Source organism: Lissotriton helveticus, chromosome 1_1 (genome assembly GCF_964261635.1).
Source record: "Lissotriton helveticus chromosome 1_1, aLisHel1.1, whole genome shotgun sequence".
NCBI classification, from domain to species: Eukaryota; Metazoa; Chordata; class Amphibia; order Caudata; family Salamandridae; genus Lissotriton; species Lissotriton helveticus.
The window spans coordinates 1662375315-1662393706 of NC_136057.1; the positions used below are offsets into that span (position 1 = coordinate 1662375315).

The 18392-nt window shown below is 54.1% G+C and overlaps 1 protein-coding gene across 2 annotated transcripts in view; it reads right to left on the reverse strand.

Moving 5' to 3' along the window:
- The window catches only part of CERS5 (ceramide synthase 5), a 369439-nt gene that overhangs the window by 198397 nt on the left and 152650 nt on the right, over positions 1-18392 (reverse strand). For both annotated transcript variants that reach the window (XM_078688907.1, XM_078688908.1), the window contains exon 7: positions 3542-3670. In XM_078688907.1, coding sequence (XP_078545033.1) covers positions 3542-3670 — 129 coding nt within the window. The remainder of the gene's footprint in view (positions 1-3541; positions 3671-18392) is intronic.

Here is an 18392-nt window from a genome sequence, read left to right on the forward strand (position 1 = left end):
GGTGACTTCAATGTGGTACTAGATCCTCATCTAGACAAATCACCAACTGAGTGCAGACCTCCCCCTCCTGCAGCAGCTCACCTGAATTCTGTGCTTTATGATACCGATCTTGTCAGCATCTGGTGGGCCAGGTATCTCCTGTGAAGTGAGGGCACGTGTTTTACAGAGGCCCATGGGGTCTGGTTTCACAGACTACTGGCTGGTCACGAGGGATGTGTGCCCTCGTACAACTGTTGTCGAACATTTGCCACAAACTATCGGGCCGCATATTGCTACTGGCATAGGGGTGCGGGTTGCTAGCGCCCAGGCTTTTATATGGAGGCTCCGCCCTTCACTCTTCGAGATCCCGTGTTCCATGTGGATATGTGAACTGCTGTGCTGGCATACTAGGAGAGTAACTCCAGCACAGTAAAATCCCCTGAAGTGCTCTGGAAGGCCTTCAAGGCTTATATCAGAGGAATTTGACCTCTAATTCTTCAAGAAGGGCGATCAGCGCTTACAGGTGTAGTTTTGCAAAGAACCGTCAGATTATCAGGAGGATATTAAGCACAATGAGGCTACCTCGAGACGATACATTGAGGAGGACAGAGCTGGTAAGACACTAGCAGCCCTGCTAAATAAAAAATGGCATAGTTCCTACACAGTGAAACTGGTGACCGATGCGGGGACGACCTCATGGACAGGGGCTCACTAAATACCATCCAGCTACTGGACGTTGGAGACAGACAGACAGACAGACAGACAGACAGACAGACACACACACACACACACAATAATAATAATAATAATAATAATAATAATAATAATAATAATAATAATATACAGACCCTCCGCAGCCTGCCTGGCGTCAAGCGCCCCTGACTTGGATGGAGTGACTGCCCAGTTGTATAAGGAGTACTTAGTCTCACTGGTCCTGCACCTCCTAACAATGAATGAAGAAGCATGGAGCACGGCACTCCTGCTTCCTTCTCTGAAAGAAGGATTAATAGTCACTATTCTAAAACCTAACAAGCCTCATAATCAAAGTGATACATCCAGACCCTGCTCCATGAATAACAATGACAACAAAATACTTACCAAATTGCTGACTTCTAAACTCCAGCTCCTACTGCCGAACATTGTTCAGTCTGATGAATCGGGCTTTGTCCCAGGGCACTCAACTGCCCACAACCTAGATACTCTTTGCACTATTATATAAACAAACCCCGAAACGTCCAGTGGCTGCTGTATTCCTGGACGCCACAAAGACATTTGACTCCTTGGAGTGTCCCTTTATTTTCGCATTGCTTCAGAAACAGGGTTTTAGCCGACCTTTCCTTCAGTGGATCAGACTCCTCCATGCGCTCCCCACGACCAGGCTCTGCAATAATGGCACAGCTGCTCCCCTATAACCATCAATGGTACAAGGCTAGGATGCCAGCTCGCCCCAATCTTTTTTGCCATTGGGATGGAGCTTCTGGCGGCACATCTGCAGAGGGGTCTGGCTTTCACAGCAAGCAGACTGATAGTATCCAAGTACATGGATGATGTGACTCTGCCTTCAAGAGTGTTCCAGGAATTCCTGCTGTTCGCCCAACTCACTGCAATAAATATTAACTGGTTCAAGTCCGTTATCTTCCACATGAGAGAAGAGACTATTCGCTTTGACAGTTTCCACTTGAGTGGGCTGGAGCCTGTGTGTGGTACCTGGTCATAGGGATTACCACAGACCTCGACCAGCTGTGGTATAGAACTATAGTGTTGCAGTCGAGGATTGGGCTGCTGCTGTCGATGGCGGGTAGGATAGCCGCCACAAAGATTGTCGCACTGCCCAATATCCCAAACCCCCCTCACCAGAGATTTCATTGCCCGTCTTTGATCACTGATGACCCGATTGACCCGGGCAGGCACGCAGCCTAGGCTTGCATGGGACGTGCCGATGTTCCCGTTTGAGCCAGGTGACCTGGGGGCCCCTTGATTTTGAATCATACTATTATTGCGCACAAGTGCAGCATTCTTTTATTGGTTCCATTCCAGGACGTTCCTTCCACATACTTGCTGTCAAGGAACACAATATATCTCCGTGCCCTCTGGCCACAGTGATAAGTGCCCGCCACGGCACCCTAGAGGCAGAGTAGACACGGTGCAGTGCACCACCTGGATGTGGGACTGGCTCTGCCAGTAAGCACAACTAGACTTTCTATATGACGCTCAAGTGCCAGAGGAGTGTAATCCAATGCTTCCCCTTACTCTGGAGGGCTGACCTCTGAGACAATTGACCCAGGCGGGCCTCACCAAAGTGGGTGACCTGTATGGAGATGGAACCTTTATTAGTATGCAGAAGGTGCTATCTCGGCCCAAAAGTGTACCACTAGACACAATATTGTATTATCACCTGCGTGCTGCCTTTAAAGCACTACATCCCTCATTTCTCCAAGAGCCTGGGGGCTTGGCAGCCCTAGAGAGTATGTTCGATTCTCCCTCCCCTAAACAAACTAATCATAAGATTGTATAGAATCACGCAGGACAGGCGCCTGTGGCCACACCTAGGGCACTTAAACATTGGAGGCGAGACCTGGGGCCCACTCTTAGGGACAATTGCTGGATGCACTGCTGCTCCCAGACAGCTGCGCTCTCCAACTACAGACTGCGCTAAATACACATCAAGTACTTATACAAGGGCTACCACACCACGATGGGGCTTTGTAAAATGGGGTTCAGAACCAACAATATCTGTATTAGATACAGGAGGGAGAATGCTGATTTTTTTTACATTTAGCCTGGGGCTGCAATGGAGTGGCTCACTTCTGGACCGCAGTCTTCGATCAGCTTGATGATGTGAAGGGCTGGAGTCTGCAGAGAGCCTATGGTTGCACTACTGAGATACGTTAAAGATGCACCTGATGTTGCTCACGGCCAAGAAAAAGGTGTCCGTGCTCTGGGGAGAGGGGCGAAGAGACACAGCCTGGCACCACAGCAGATAGGCTGGCTGATAGATCTGGCATATTTTCAGGAAAGGCTTAATGAATACTGGGTATTAATGCCGGCAAAAGCCACACCCTGGGATATATGGGCCCCCCTCAGCACATATTTGGCACGGTTTGATCAGGAGACAGTAACACTACCAGGACATAATTGAGAAGAGGCACAAGCACAAAGTATATACAGATACAACACACACTCCCCAAAGTGTGCAAACTAAAACTGGTCCACCTCGGACAATTGATGACATTTCTCGCCTTAGGAAGTATGTCTAGCACGGAACATGTGCAACAGACTAGTAACACTATTGTCCATATAAGCACCCTGCTGTAACATTTCCTTGTTTTGTTTGTTTCTCTTCTGCCTCTGTTGGTGTTTCTCAATTCAAAATCGATAACCTAATTAATAAAAAACAAGGTAAGCAAGAGAAAAACCTACAATTAGATGATCATCATCATAGTATATACTTTTATGGTGATAACTCTAACTGCCAACTGTAAGGAAGAGGCATTGGGTAAGCACGTCATAGATTTCTAATACAGCACTAACAGTGACTCTATTTCTGTCATGAAAAACTCACCTCTAAGAAGAAGTCAGATGCATCATGTAGACACATCACCAGAGTACCAACTCGCACCATGTTGTTTACATAGGAAAATGATATTAGAGAAATCGTAGCCAAGTGATGGACAAACATGATCAGGAAATCCTGTAGATGAGAGAGAACACAAACCTGACAATCATACAACCATCCTAAACACTAATTGACCTTTAAATGAGACCCCTCAACAACATTCACACACTTGTAATTACTAAGCAAAGAGGCCAACTAAGAGGCCAGCAATGAGCCACATCTCTTCAGTAGAAAAAAAGTCATGGGAAAGTGAAAAAAAAAAGTTGCTTACCTTTAACTACAGTTCTTCAGTATTTTTTCTCTTCCGTATATTCACATGCTTGAATTATTCCACTTTATCAGGCTGTGAATCCTTGGAAGAAGTCAATGTATATATATGGTTGTGTCCACACACACTCGGGTAACATTGCCAACAGCCATACACTACTTGTAGTCTATCCACCAAATTTTGGGCAATGAGGTAGTGACATACACAGCTTAACTACTTTTAGAGGTTTAAACTGTTTAATGTTCACAGCTTTTCAAAAGTAAATAAGTTCTGGGGAAAAAGGGGAAAAGTTTGGGGATGAATGTGAATCTGTGAAAAATAACAATGCTGGAGAACTGTAGTTACATAATAGTAACGTTGTTCTTCTCCAGCATTGACTTTACATTTGGGCCCCTTAATTAATAACAGCAAAGCAGTAGGTGAAGACAAAAAAGTGGAACGAGGTTCGCCTTTTACAGTTTTTAAAGCACTGCTTGGTTTACTGTCGACTCCGCTCCTGAATGTACTTCAGGGCAATAATGCTTGGCTAAGGCTTGAGTTTTCCTCCATGCACTTCTCCGCAGATTGCCTTTAGGGATGCTTCAACAAAGCGAGCAGTTGCAACCGCCATCCATGCTTGGTATAGGGAGCTCTGGCCACATCTGAGATGTCCACCCTCAGCCTGCAGAGATGCATCATGTCAAACCTTATTTCAGCAAGAATCTTCCATTTTAATTCTGCCCATAGACCAGCAGAAGCTGGTTATGTTGGTAAAAGTCTTTTTGTCTGTTAGAAATAACATTTTAAATATATTTTGATGTCTCGTGAATATAATGATCATACAGCTACAGTTAAAGCTGCAGGCAACAAGTAGGTAATGTGATCTGTGGTTTAAATGAACGAATGACAGCACTTTCCTAAGATATGCCTGATATATCTTCAAAGAAGCTCAATCGTTGTTAGAGAGACCGATAAGGTTTTTTATTTGCTCAGGAAAGCAGATCAGACTTGTCTGGCACAAACAATGGCCAACAAGACGGCAGTCTTGAAAGAAAGGTAATGCACTGGAGCCCAAAGAAGGTGTGCTGAGAGTACTACTCTATTTAGTAGCCTTGATCCTGGTGGGAAATAACTAAAATGTCTGCTCAAATCCACAATGAGATTTAGGATGGGCAATTTGGCTTCCTTGTGCATTGTAAGATAGCAGCAGTGTGCACAAGGATTGAAAAATACTGTTCCTGCAGTGGTGAGACGTAAAAGGTAGGGCAAAAATAGATGAAGGGACAAGGACAGCAAAGCCGGATTTTTCGACTGTGCTTTGAACGTAATAGCTCAAGTCCTCAAAGTAGAAAGCGCTCTATCGGAACTATTTGCTCTATTTTTTGCTTACAGTCATCCAGCAGATCTAGACAGTGAAACTAAGTCTGGGTAAAGCTGGGGGGTAGTGTTTGTGGCTCTCCACAGATTCTATAACCACATATCTCAAATGTGAAGAAAATTTGTTTTTTTAGCCAAAGTTTGAGGTTTGCAATACATTTAAGGGTAAAAAAAACTTCGTAGGATATACATAAGTCACACTTCACTAGACTCACCTTGGTGCCCAGTTTTCAGAAATGCTTGGTATGTTTTCCTGGGTGGCAGTGAAATCAGAGCCCAAACTCCACATCTAATCCACATTAAAAAAAAAATTGATTTTGGTGGGTGAAATGTTGTATCTTCATATCAAGTTGTAGGTTGTTTTGTCCTGCAGGCACTTGTTCCAGCCTAATAGTATACCATTTGTTATTAACAACTAGATTTCTCTGCCTTTTTGGTTTTCACATGGAAGCCAGAGTGCAAGAAATAACATTTTGGAGGAAAATAAAAAACCTCTGAATAACATGAGCATATAACCCCAAAATTCAGAAGTGTACAAATAACACCTGTTCTTCAACTAATCAGCATCTTGTGCACATTTCAGAAATACATAAGTTGCAATAGGTTACCTGTATCGCGATGGCGCCTTAATCGGCGTGCAGTTTGCCCATGCCTGAGGCCACTAGAAAGGCTGTATATTTATAGAGCTATTCAGCACAGAGACTTCTGTTGAGAATATCCAAACTTACTTCCCAAGTCTACAGACGAGTTGTATTACCATCTAACTAACCCATTAGGATTACCCTATGGAGTTTTCATGCAACTCTAGGTAGCCCCATCCCTCACGTCCTGATGAAGACCTACCCAGATGGTTCCAAGTGACATCAATATCTTGGGTCAAAACGTCAACGCTGTCAAAATTGCCAGTACTAAAACATAATTCTATTGAACACTTAAGACAACTTTCCAGTTGCCAAGGATATATGGGAATTTTTAACTACATCATGCTTGACAGATAGCACGCAGGCGGCTGAAGCACTGATATTCATTTGTTTTTTGTCACTACGTTCTTACGTCATGTTGCATGAGCACTTTCTTCACTTTTGCTGACTGGAGCAACTTACAGTACAGTGTAAATAGATACTTTCACGCACTTGAACCATAATATATACATTTGATATAGCTTTACCTCAGATTGGATTTTCATTTCATAAAATAAATGTGTCTTGTCAAAAGTATTCAATTGTTCTATCCCAACGGGACCATTTGTCTATTGTGCTAAATGCTACCCACTTTCGGAGGTTCACTGGGTTACCCCATTGAATCGTCATGGCAAGTAGGTTTAAAGCACAAAAATTAGGTACAATTAACTACCTCTTAGAACAATGTTTTAATAAAAAATATGTTTTAAACAATTCTGCTTGATCCTGAAAGCTTGGAAGATGTTAATCCTAACACAGCAATCATTTTGCAGATGACATTTTATTTGGAGGGGGGGTGGGGGGAGGGGGCATATGCTTTCTTGTACAGCACTTTCCCCCCCATTTTTTCCATAACAACAAAAACATACCTATATTTAGGCAATTTTCTCTGTGCTCTCTGGGGAAATCCTCAAATCCAGGGTACCTTTAGAATCCCCAGAATGTTGAATAAAAGGACACACTTTTGGCATAGATACCTTGCGTGAAGAAAAGTTAGGAAGGCATAGGCTTGAAGAAGCCCAAATACCAAACAATGACGCTATGACGCAGCCAGCCACATCATAGAACGTTTTTGTGTGTCAGGAAAGGCGGGAAAACGAACTCAACGCAGGGGGGTTGAAGAGACAGGGCACACACTGTCTAGCCGAATCCTAAAACCGAATGTGTCCTAGTGTAAAGTAATTTCTATTTTATTTTTGGAGTTTTATGAAGTGCAAAGTCAACCCAAAGGTATTGGAGCGTTTTACCTGAGCACCAGTTACGTTACACATTCATTTTTGTTAGGGAGATTAGGTAATTTACCCAGAAGCACAGGATGTTGATCCGGCACCTAGACTCCAACCTGATTCCCCCGCTCAAAAGTCAGTAGCTGTGGCAGTCAGGCAACATCCTCTTTGCATTAATGCTATCGGACTCAAGAGGGCAACGAAGCAACAGCTATTGTGAAACATCAGCCTTCTTTGCTGCAGTCTTATACTTGTATAGTTCGAGAAACAAGTCTAACATATGGATGAGGCATAATACATTTTAAAACGCCAATCCCAAATCCTGAGTACAGTTCAAGTAGGACACAAACTCCAGTTTGAACCAAACTCACTCTCACACTCCAGGTGTGAAGCACAGACACCACCCGTTATTGCCTGGTAGGCTACGGCAAGCTCAAATCTGGGTAAAATCGCATATGTGACTTGTGTGCACCTGGAAATCGGGGTATCATTCAGTAATAGAGTATTAACGAGTCCCATGCTGCACGAAAAGGATGGGGCCATGCTGTGCATCCAGTGAATATGATTCCCGCACAATGAGCATTAACTGAGTGGACAACGCTCACACAGAAGCTATGCAATTTGCTGGATTATTCCTTACATGTCTAGGCATCAAGAATTCCAGTAGAATTGGTAGTTTCTTACCAGCTGGTTTAGACGCAAATTAAGTAACTCCACCCATTCCTGAATGCCAAACAATACCCCTGCATTAAAAATTATCTCTGCCGGAGTAAGCCACGGTGTCACTGACTGCAAAATTACAGCTGTGGTATATGTTTCACTGACTGTATGGGAGGGCCAAAGAAGCAACAGGATGGGGGCGGGTGGGAGGGGGGGGAAGCAGCATCAAGGATGGGGCGGGTGGGAGGGGGAAAGCAGCAACAAGGATGGGGCGGGTGGGAGGGGGAAGCAGCAACAAGGATGGGGCGGGTGGGAGGGGAAAGCAGCAACAAGGATGGGGCGGGTGGGAGGGGGAAGCAGCAACAAGGATGGGGCGGGTGGGAGGGGGAAGCAGCAACAAGGATGGGGCGGGTGGGAGGGGGAAGCAGCAACAAGGATGGGGCGGGTGGGAGGGGGAAGCAGCAACAAGGATGGGGCGGGTGGGAGGGGGAAGCAGCAACAAGGATGGGGCGGGTGGGAGGGGGAAGCAGCAACAAGGATGGGGCGGGTGGGAGGGGGAAGCAGCAACAAGGATGGGGCGGGTGGGAGGGGGAAGCAGCAACAAGGATGGGGCGGGTGGGAGGGGGAAGCAGCATCAAGGATAGGGCGGGTGGGAGGGGGAAGCAGCATCAAGGATAGGGCGGGTGGGAGGGGGAAGCAGCAACAAGGATGGGGCGGGTGGGAGGGGGAAGCAGCAACAAGGATGGGGCGGGTGGGAGGGGGAAGCAGCAACAAGGATGGGGCGGGTGGGAGGGGGAAGCAGCAACAAGGATGGGGCGGGTGGGAGGGGGAAGCAGCAACAAGGATGGGGCGGGTGGGAGGGGGAAGCAGCAACAAGGATGGGGCGGGTGGGAGGGGGAAGCAGCAACAAGGATGGGGCGGGTGGGAGGGGGAAGCAGCAACAAGGATGGGGCGGGTGGGAGGGGGAAGCAGCAACAAGGATAGGGCGGGTGGGAGTGGGAAGCAGCAACAAGGATAGGGCGGGTGGGAAGGGGAAGCAGCAACAAGGACGGGGCGGTGGGAGGGGGGAAGCAGCAACAAGGACGGGGCGGGTGGGAAGGGGGAAGCAGCAACAAGGACGGGGCGGGTGGGAGGGGGGAAGCAGCAACAAAGACGGGGCGGGTGGGAGGGGGGAAGCAGCAACAAAGACGGGGCGGGTGGGAGGGGGGAAGCAGCAACAAGGACGGGGCGGGTAGGAGGGGGGATAGCAGCAACAAGGACGGGGCGGGTGGGAGGGGGAAGCAGAGGCAAGGATGGGGCGGGTGGGAGGGGGAAGCAGAGGCAAGGATGGGGCGGGTGGGAGGGGGAAGCAGAGGCAAGGATGGGGCGGGTGGGAGGGGGAAGCAGAGGCAAGGATGGGGCGGGTGGGAGGGGGAAGCAGAGACAAGGATGGGGCGGGTGGGAAGGGGAAGCAGAGACAAGGATGGGGCGGGTGGGAAGGGGAAGCAGAGACAAGGATGGGGCGGGTGGGAGGGGGAAGCAGAGACAAGGATGGGGCGGGTGGGAGGGGAAAGCAGAGACAAGGATGTGGCGGGTGGGAAGCAGCAACAAGGATGGGGTGGGTGGGAAGCAGCAACAAGGATGGGGCGGGTGGGAGGGGGAAGCAGCAACAAGGATGGGGCGGGTGGGAGGGGGAAGCAGCAACAAGGATGGGGCGGGTGGGAGGGGGAAGCAGCAACAAGGATCGGGTGGGAGGGGGAAGCAGCAACAAGGATGGGGCGGGTGGGATGGGGAAGCAGCAACTCGGATGGGGCGGGTGGGAGGGAAGGAAGCAGCAACACGGATGGGGCGGGTGGGAGGGAAGGAAGCAGCAACACGGATGGGGCGGGTGGGAGAGAAGGAAGCAGCAACACGGATGGGGTGGATGGGAGGGGAGGAAGCAGCAACACGGATGGGGCGGGTGGGAGGGGGGGAAGCAGCAACACGGATGTGCCTGGTGGGAAGGTGGAAGAAGCAACACGGATGGGGCAGGTGGGAGAAGCAACACGGATGGGGCGGGTGGGAGGGGGAAGAAGCAACACGGATGGGGCGGGTGGGAGGTTAGAAGCCGCAACAAGGACGGGGCGGGTGGGAGGGGGGGAAGCAGCAACAAGGACGGGGCGGGTGGGAGGGGGGAAGCAGCAACAAGGACGAGGCGGGTGGGAGGGGGGAAGCATCAACAAGGACGGGCGGGTGGGAGGGGGAAAGCAGCAACAAGGACGGGGCGGGTGGGAGGGGGGAAGCAGCAACAAGGACGGGGCGGGTGGGAGGGGGGAAGCAGCAACAAGGACGGGGCGGGTGGGAGGGGGGAAGCAGCAACAAGGACGGGGCGGGTGGGAGGGGGGAAGCAGCAACAAGGATGGGGCGGGTGGGAGGGGGGAAGCAGCAACAAGGACGGGGCGGGTGGGAGGGGGAAGCAGCATCAAGGACAGGGCGGGTGGGAGGGGGAAGCAGCATCAAGGACGGGGCGGGTGGGAGGGGGAAGCAGCAACAAGGACGGGGCGGGTGGGAGGGGGAAGCAGCAACAAGGATGGGGCGGGTGGGAGGGGGAAGCAGCAACAAGGATGGGGCGGGTGGGAGGGGGAAGCAGCAACAAGGATGGGGTGGGTGGGAGGGGGAAGCAGCAACAAGGATGGGGCGGGTGGGAGGGGGAAGCAGCAACAAGGATGGGGCGGGTGGGAGGGGGAAGCAGCAACAAGGATGGGGCGGGTGGGAGGGGGAAGCAGCAACAAGGATGGGGCGGGTGGGAGGGGGAAGCAGCAACAAGGATCGGGTGGGAGGGGGAAGCAGCAACAAGGATGGGGCGGGTGGGATGGGGAAGCAGCAACTCGGATGGGGCGGGTGGGAGGGAAGGAAGCAGCAACACGGATGGGGCGGGTGGGAGGGAAGGAAGCAGCAACACGGATGGGGCGGGTGGGAGAGAAGGAAGCAGCAACACGGATGGGGCGGATGGGAGGGGAGGAAGCAGCAACACGGATGGGGCGGGTGGGAGGGGGGGAAGCAGCAACACGGATGTGCCTGGTGGGAAGGTGGAAGAAGCAACACGGATGGGGCAGGTGGGCAGGTGGAAGAAGCAACACGGATGGGGCGGGTGGGAGGGGGAAGAAGCAACACGGATGGGGCGGGTGGGAGGGGGAAGCCGCAACAAGGACGGGGCGGGTGGGAGGGGGGGAAGCAGCAACAAGGACGGGGCGGGTGGGAGGGGGGAAGCAGCAACAAGGACGGGGCGGGTGGGAGGGGGGAAGCATCAACAAGGACGGGCGGGTGGGAGGGGGAAAGCAGCAACAAGGACGGGGCGGGTGGGAGGGGGGAAAGCAGCAACAAGGACGGGGCGGGTGGGAGGGGGGAAGCAGCAACAAGGAAGGGGCGGGTGGGAGGGGGGAAGCAGCAACAAGGATGGGGCGGGTGGGAGGGGGGAAGCAGCAACAAGGACGGGGCGGGTGGGAGGGGGAAGCAGCATCAAGGACGGGGCGGGTGGGAGGGGGAAGCAGCATCAAGGACGGGGCGGGTGGGAGGGGGAAGCAGCAACAAGGACGGGGCGGGTGGGAGGGGGAAGCAGCAACAAGGACGGGGCGGGTGGGAGGGGGAAGCAGCAACAAGGACGGGGCGGGTGGGAGGGGGAAGCAGCAACAAGGATGGGGCGGGTGGGAGGGGGAAGCAGCAACAAGGATGGGGCGGGTGGGAGTGGGAAGCAGCAACAAGGATTGGGCGGGTGGGAAGGGGAAGCAGCAACAAGGACGGGGCGGTGGGAGGGGGGAAGCAGCAACAAGGACGGGGCGGGTGGGAAGGGGGAAGCAGCAACAAGGACGGGGCGGGTGGGAGGGGGGAAGCAGCAACAAAGACGGGGCGGGTGGGAGGGGGGAAGCAGCAACAAAGACGGGGCGGGTGGGAGGGGGGAAGCAGCAACAAGGACGGGGCGGGTAGGAGGGGGGATAGCAGCAACAAGGACGGGGCGGGTGGGAGGGGGAAGCAGAGGCAAGGATGGGGCGGGTGGGAGGGGGAAGCAGAGGCAAGGATGGGGCGGGTGGGAGGGGGAAGCAGAGGCAAGGATGGGGCGGGTGGGAGGGGGAAGCAGAGGCAAGGATGGGGCGGGTGGGAGGGGGAAGCAGAGGCAAGGATGGGGCGGGTGGGAGGGGGAAGCAGAGACAAGGATGGGGCGGGTGGGAGGGGGAAGCAGAGACAAGGATGGGGCGGGTGGGAAGGGGAAGCAGAGACAAGGATGGGGCGGGTGGGAGGGGGAAGCAGAGACAAGGATGGGGCGGGTGGGAGGGGAAAGCAGAGACAAGGATGTGGCGGGTGGGAGGGGGAAGCAGCAACAAGGATGGGGTGGGTGGGAAGCAGCAACAAGGATGGGGCGGGTGGGAGGGGGAAGCAGCAACAAGGATGGGGCGGGTGGGAGGGGGAAGCAGCAACAAGGATGGGGCGGGTGGGAGGGGGAAGCAGCAACAAGGATGGGGCGGGTGGGAGGGGGAAGCAGCAACAAGGATGGGGCGGGTGGGATGGGGAAGCAGCAACTCGGATGGGGCGGGTGGGAGGGAAGGAAGCAGCAACACGGATGGGGCGGGTGGGAGGGAAGGAAGCAGCAACACGGATGGGGCGGGTGGGAGAGAAGGAAGCAGCAACACGGATGGGGCGGATGGGAGGGGAGGAAGCAGCAACACGGATGGGGCGGGTGGGAGGGGGGGAAGCAGCAACACGGATGTGCCTGGTGGGAAGGTGGAAGAAGCAACACGGATGGGGCAGGTGGGCAGGTGGAAGAAGCAACACGGATGGGGCGGGTGGGAGGGGGAAGAAGCAACACGGATGGGGCGGGTGGGAGGGGGAAGCCGCAACAAGGACGGGGCGGGTGGGAGGGGGGGAAGCAGCAACAAGGACGGGGCGGGTGGGAGGGGGGAAGCAGCAACAAGGACGGGGCGGGTGGGAGGGGGGAAGCATCAACAAGGACGGGCGGGTGGGAGGGGGAAAGCAGCAACAAGGACGGGGCGGGTGGGAGGGGGGAAGCAGCAACAAGGAAGGGGCGGGTGGGAGGGGGGAAGCAGCAACAAGGACGGGGCGGGTGGGAGGGGGGAAGCAGCAACAAGGACGGGGCGGGTGGGAGGGGGGAAGCAGCAACAAGGACGGGGCGGGTGGGAGGGGGGAAGCAGCAACAAGGACGGGGCGGGTGGGAGGGGGGAAGCAGCAACAAGGATGGGGCGGGTGGGAGGGGGGAAGCAGCAACAAGGACGGGGCGGGTGGGAGGGGGAAGCAGCATCAAGGACGGGGCGGGTGGGAGGGGGAAGCAGCATCAAGGACGGGGCGGGTGGGAGGGGGAAGCAGCAACAAGGATGGGGCGGGTGGGAGGGGGAAGCAGCAACAAGGATGGGGCGGGTGGGAGGGGGAAGCAGCAACAAGGATGGGGCGGGTGGGAGGGGGAAGCAGCAACAAGGATGGGGCGGGTGGGAGGGGGAAGCAGCAACAAGGATGGGGCGGGTGGGAGGGGGAAGCAGCAACAAGGATGGGGCGGGTGGGAGGGGGAAGCAGCAACAAGGATAGGGCGGGTGGGAGTGGGAAGCAGCAACAAGGATAGGGCGGGTGGGAAGGGGAAGCAGCAACAAGGACGGGGCGGTGGGAGGGGGGAAGCAGCAACAAGGACGGGGCGGGTGGGAAGGGGGAAGCAGCAACAAGGACGGGGCGGGTGGGAGGGGGGAAGCAGCAACAAAGACGGGGCGGGTGGGAGGGGGAAGCAGCAACAAGGATGGGGCGGGTGGGAGGGGGAAGCAGCAACAAGGATGGGGCGGGTGGGAGGGGGAAGCAGCAACAAGGATGGGGTGGGTGGGAAGCAGCAACAAGGATGGGGCGGGTGGGAGGGGGAAGCAGCAACAAGGATGGGGCGGGTGGGAGGGGGAAGCAGCAACAAGGATGGGGCGGGTGGGAGGGGGAAGCAGCAACAAGGATGGGGTGGGTGGGAAGCAGCAACAAGGATGGGGCGGGTGGGAGGGGGAAGCAGCAACAAGGATGGGGCGGGTGGGAGGGGGAAGCAGCAACAAGGATGGGGCGGGTGGGAGGGGGAAGCAGCAACAAGGATGGGGCGGGTGGGAGGGGGAAGCAGCAACAAGGATGGGGCGGGTGGGATGGGGAAGCAGCAACTCGGATGGGGCGGGTGGGAGGGAAGGAAGCAGCAACACGGATGGGGCGGGTGGGAGGGAAGGAAGCAGCAACACGGATGGGGCGGGTGGGAGAGAAGGAAGCAGCAACACGGATGGGGCGGATGGGAGGGGAGGAAGCAGCAACACGGATGGGGCGGGTGGGAGGGGGGGAAGCAGCAACACGGATGTGCCTGGTGGGAAGGTGGAAGAAGCAACACGGATGGGGCAGGTGGGCAGGTGGAAGAAGCAACACGGATGGGGCGGGTGGGAGGGGGAAGAAGCAACACGGATGGGGCGGGTGGGAGGGGGAAGCCGCAACAAGGACGGGGTGGGTGGGAGGGGGGAAGCAGCAACAAGGACGGGGTGGTTGGGAGGGGGGAAGCAGCAACAAGGACGGGGTGGCTGGGAGGGGGGAAGCAGCAACAAGGACGGGGTGGGTGGGAGGGGGGAAGCAGCAACAAGGACGGGGTGGGTGGGAGGGGGTAAGCAGCAACAAGGACGGGGTGGGTGGGAGGGGGTAAGCAGCAACAAGGACGGGGTGGGTGGGAGGGGGTAAGCAGCAACAAGGACGGGGTGGGTGGGAGGGGGTAAGCAGCAACAAGGACGGGGTGGGTGGGAGGGGGTAAGCAGCAACAAGGACGGGGTGGGTGGGAGGGGGTAAGCAGCAACAAGGACGGGGTGGGTGGGAGGGGGTAAGCAGCAACAAGGACGGGGTGGGTGGGAGGGGGTAAGCAGCAACAAGGACGGGGTGGGAGGGGGGAAGCAGCAACAAGGACGGGGTGGGAGGGGGGAAGCAGCAACAAGGACGGGGTGGGTGGGAGGGGGGAAGCAGCAACAAGGACGGGGCGGGTGAGAAGGGGAAGAAGCAACAAGGGTGGTGCGGGCGAGAGGGGGAAAGAAGCAACAAGGATGGTGCGGGCGAAAAGGGGAAGAAGCAACAAGGATGGGGGTGGGCGAGCAGGGGTCTAAGGGGTCCTGCTCCCCCTTTCCCTCCCAATCCTTCTCATCCATTCTTAACTCTTCAGAATATGGCTGGTTAAATGGCATGGGGATGTCCAGGTCCATCAGAGCTGATCTCGATGTCTGTGGATGCTTGACCGTCTGCGTGTTGTCCGGAATAAGGATTAGGAAGGGGGCAGAGGAACTTAGCGGCAAATTAGGCACGGGGAAGGTCTCTGTGGAGGTGCAACCAGCACATGTCCGGAACCGGGTCCAGTATGAGGCCATGGCGTCCGAGCCGAAGATGTGGAACCCATGTGGACTCCATCATCCGAGCCTGCAGGCTTGAGGGCACGACGGCTGGGTCAGGACACCCAAATATGGCACACATTGCACCATAAACTCAAAGTTGGGCAGGGGTCGCTTCCGGCACCAGAAAGGGATGGAAATGTGAAACCAACTCAGGAACCTGCTCCGCTGAGCAGGGCTTTGAGCGCCAAGGTTGCTCTGTCTCATCACGCGACGGACGTGAAATCGAAGCACGCTTCGACTTCTTGTGCTTTTTGTGATGCCTCTTATCTGACGACTTGGAAGAGGAGGAATTTGATCCTCCGGAGCGGTACTCGACCTTCCTCTCGACTAAGACTGGGATCGAAGGGGCGACCTCCGAGGTGCCGGCCGCTGGGCCACGATTAGCTTTAGGGACCGTTCCCTCAAAGCTTTTGGTGCCATGGCCCAGCAATCGGAGCACAAACCTTTGTCGTGGTCACGCCCCAGGCACCGGAGACACACCAAGTGGGTGTCCATGACCGACATGGCGCGGTGACATGCGCTGCATGGCTTGAACCCCAAAGTCTTCTTGCTACATATCCCTAGCACACCAAGTCATCGAAAACGGGGGTTAAGTTCTCTTCGACGAATCTGCGCTGTGTGGGGCCGAAATAAATGACCTGGTGTCAGCGCGCAGGTGTGGCAGCTATACTGACGATGTGGACGTAACAACAACTACGAACACTATGCCATCTACCGGCACGCAGGGGTACTGCTAAGAAAAATCTTCTGAATCCAGCCTCTCGCCTGGAAGTTCAAAGGTAAGGAATCTGCAACTAGATATCTATCAGATGCCATTGTTTTTTTTTTTTGGTTGCTCCCCATGCCATTTTAGTTTGAATCCAGGCAGCCATATGCAAATCAGTCTGGACCCTGCTTCCCATGGGAACAGTCCAGTCCGAACTGCCATGCCAGGTCCTCCCTGACCAGAAACAAACATTCTGGGACCGGTTTCGGGGTTTCACCCTTTATCAGCCAGGCTAGCTTGACTCCATTGGCATGGAGAGCATGGGACCCAAGTCTGGGCATACCCGTCCAACTCGGGGTGACAAATGCAAAAAGAACAACTGATGGACAGGGTGTTGAACAATGTCAAACATTCACCCCAGTACAGAGATCAGGGCCTAAATCCGTTGTTTTTGTTCTAGCCATTACAGTTTGAACCCAGCCATATGCAAATCAGTCTTGATCCTGCTCCCCATGGCAACAGTCCAGTCCGAACTGATGTAAAAAATGTCACCGACAATGTTGAGGATGGTAGTGTCAACAAGAGCATGGTTGGTCAAGCAACAGTCAACAGCAGCACAAAAGAGGATGTAGTCGCCAATTAAGTTGTTGTTTTTGTCGCTACTCTCACAATCACAGTAGTTGCCTTTTCCGGTTGTAAAGCCTTTTCTTGTCTCTCAATATGATGACTCAATCAACATCTTCATCAACAGTATTATCGTTGATGGTCTAGATGACAGCGGTATTGACAAGAATCGGAGGAGTTTTTTTGTCTTGGCTTTGCTGGCTCAGACGCTTGTTTAGGTTTATCCTTCCCAAAGAAAAATCTATCCTTTGAAAGAGGAGCATTTTTGAACCTTTTAGGGAGGTTCTTTTGAGGTAGATTTTTCCAATCTTGAAGACTCTGGTTGTTTCTTTTCAGAATCTACCCTTTTAAGTTGTGCAAGAACCAGAGTTCATAAGATAAGACTAAATGCACTCCAATTTTATAATGGGTACAGATGACAAAACATTCCGGTGGTGACGTGCATCAGTCCTTGTGAGCAGATACGAGAACAGACTACACATGTTTTATCACGTCCAGTGACTTCCTCAAAGCTCTATGGAAGAGTTGGGCTACTGAAAGACCATAGTTCGATGATTGTGCGTGTTATATAGGTCGCTTGTCAGTCAAGGGAAGTCCTGAAAATGTAAACTTTACCCGTGAAAATTTACCAGAAGGCAAGTAATGGCCACAAAACGAGTCTATAAAATTAGCTTACTGACAAAACGGATGTCCACGATTATGGACAGTCTATTCAGAGGACAGGGGCATATCATAACCTTGATACCCAGCCGGGTGCATCGCCAAGATGGCTTCTTTTGTGATTGCTCATTTGTCAAACTTTCAAGACATGGACTTTTTCACAGGCAAAGTTTACATTTTCAGGACTTACCTGCGACCTACATCACAACAGCCAGTTGTCGAGATAGGGGATGACTGGAACCCCTGATCTTCGTAGATGAGCTGCGACCACCGCCATCACCTTCGTGAACACCTGAGGGGCGCTGGTAAGGCCAAAGGGGCGCACGGTAAACTGAAAATGCTTGTGGCCTACCGGGAACCGCAAATAGAGCCGTTTGGCCGGCAGGACGGGGATGTGAAAATAGGCACCTTGCAAGTCCAACACTACCATCCAGTCTCCAGGTCCGAGGGCAGACAGGACCTGAGCTAGCGTCAACATTTTGAACTTATCCTTCTAGAGGAAGCAGTTGACGTTCCCGAGTTCCAAGATAGGACACTGGCCTTTGTCCTTCTTGGGCACCAGAAAGTAGTGGGAGTAGCAACCACGAACTACTTCTGGGGCAGGACCTCGCTCAATGGCTTCCTTGGCAAGAGAGCCATAATTTCCTGTTGGAGAAGGGCCTGATGATTCTCCGACATGCGATGGCACTGAGGTGGCATGGCGAGGGGGTAGTCTCGAAGGGGCGGGAGTAGCCTCTTCGGACTTTCTGCAAAGCCCACCTGTCCGACGTGATGGTGCGCCATTGGGGAGGTGATGGCGAATCCTGCCGCCCATTGGCGATTGGTGGCCCTGGAAGGTCTGACTAGGAGGGACTGGAGGCTGCTGCAGAGGGGGAGGTGGTGGACTGGCCCGCTCGCTGTCCCCCAGACCCACGACGGTAGGTCCCACGTCCCCGGACACGGAGGGGCAGAACAGCTTGCGCCCGCCTGTGGCTCTGGGTGGAACGTGGTGGGGCAAGGGACAAAAAGCAGACTGCGCAGGGCGAGTGGTGGAGAGGCTCAAGGACTTGGCCGTAGCCCACGAGTCCTTGAAGCGCTCTAGTGCGCGGTCTGCCTTGTCGCCGAACAGGCGACGCCCATCAAAAGGCATGTCCATAAGGGAAGCGTGGACAGTAAACATAGTTTGCCACGAATACTTTTACCCGCAGGGAATTACAACGTTGTCGGTACAACAACTGCGTTGT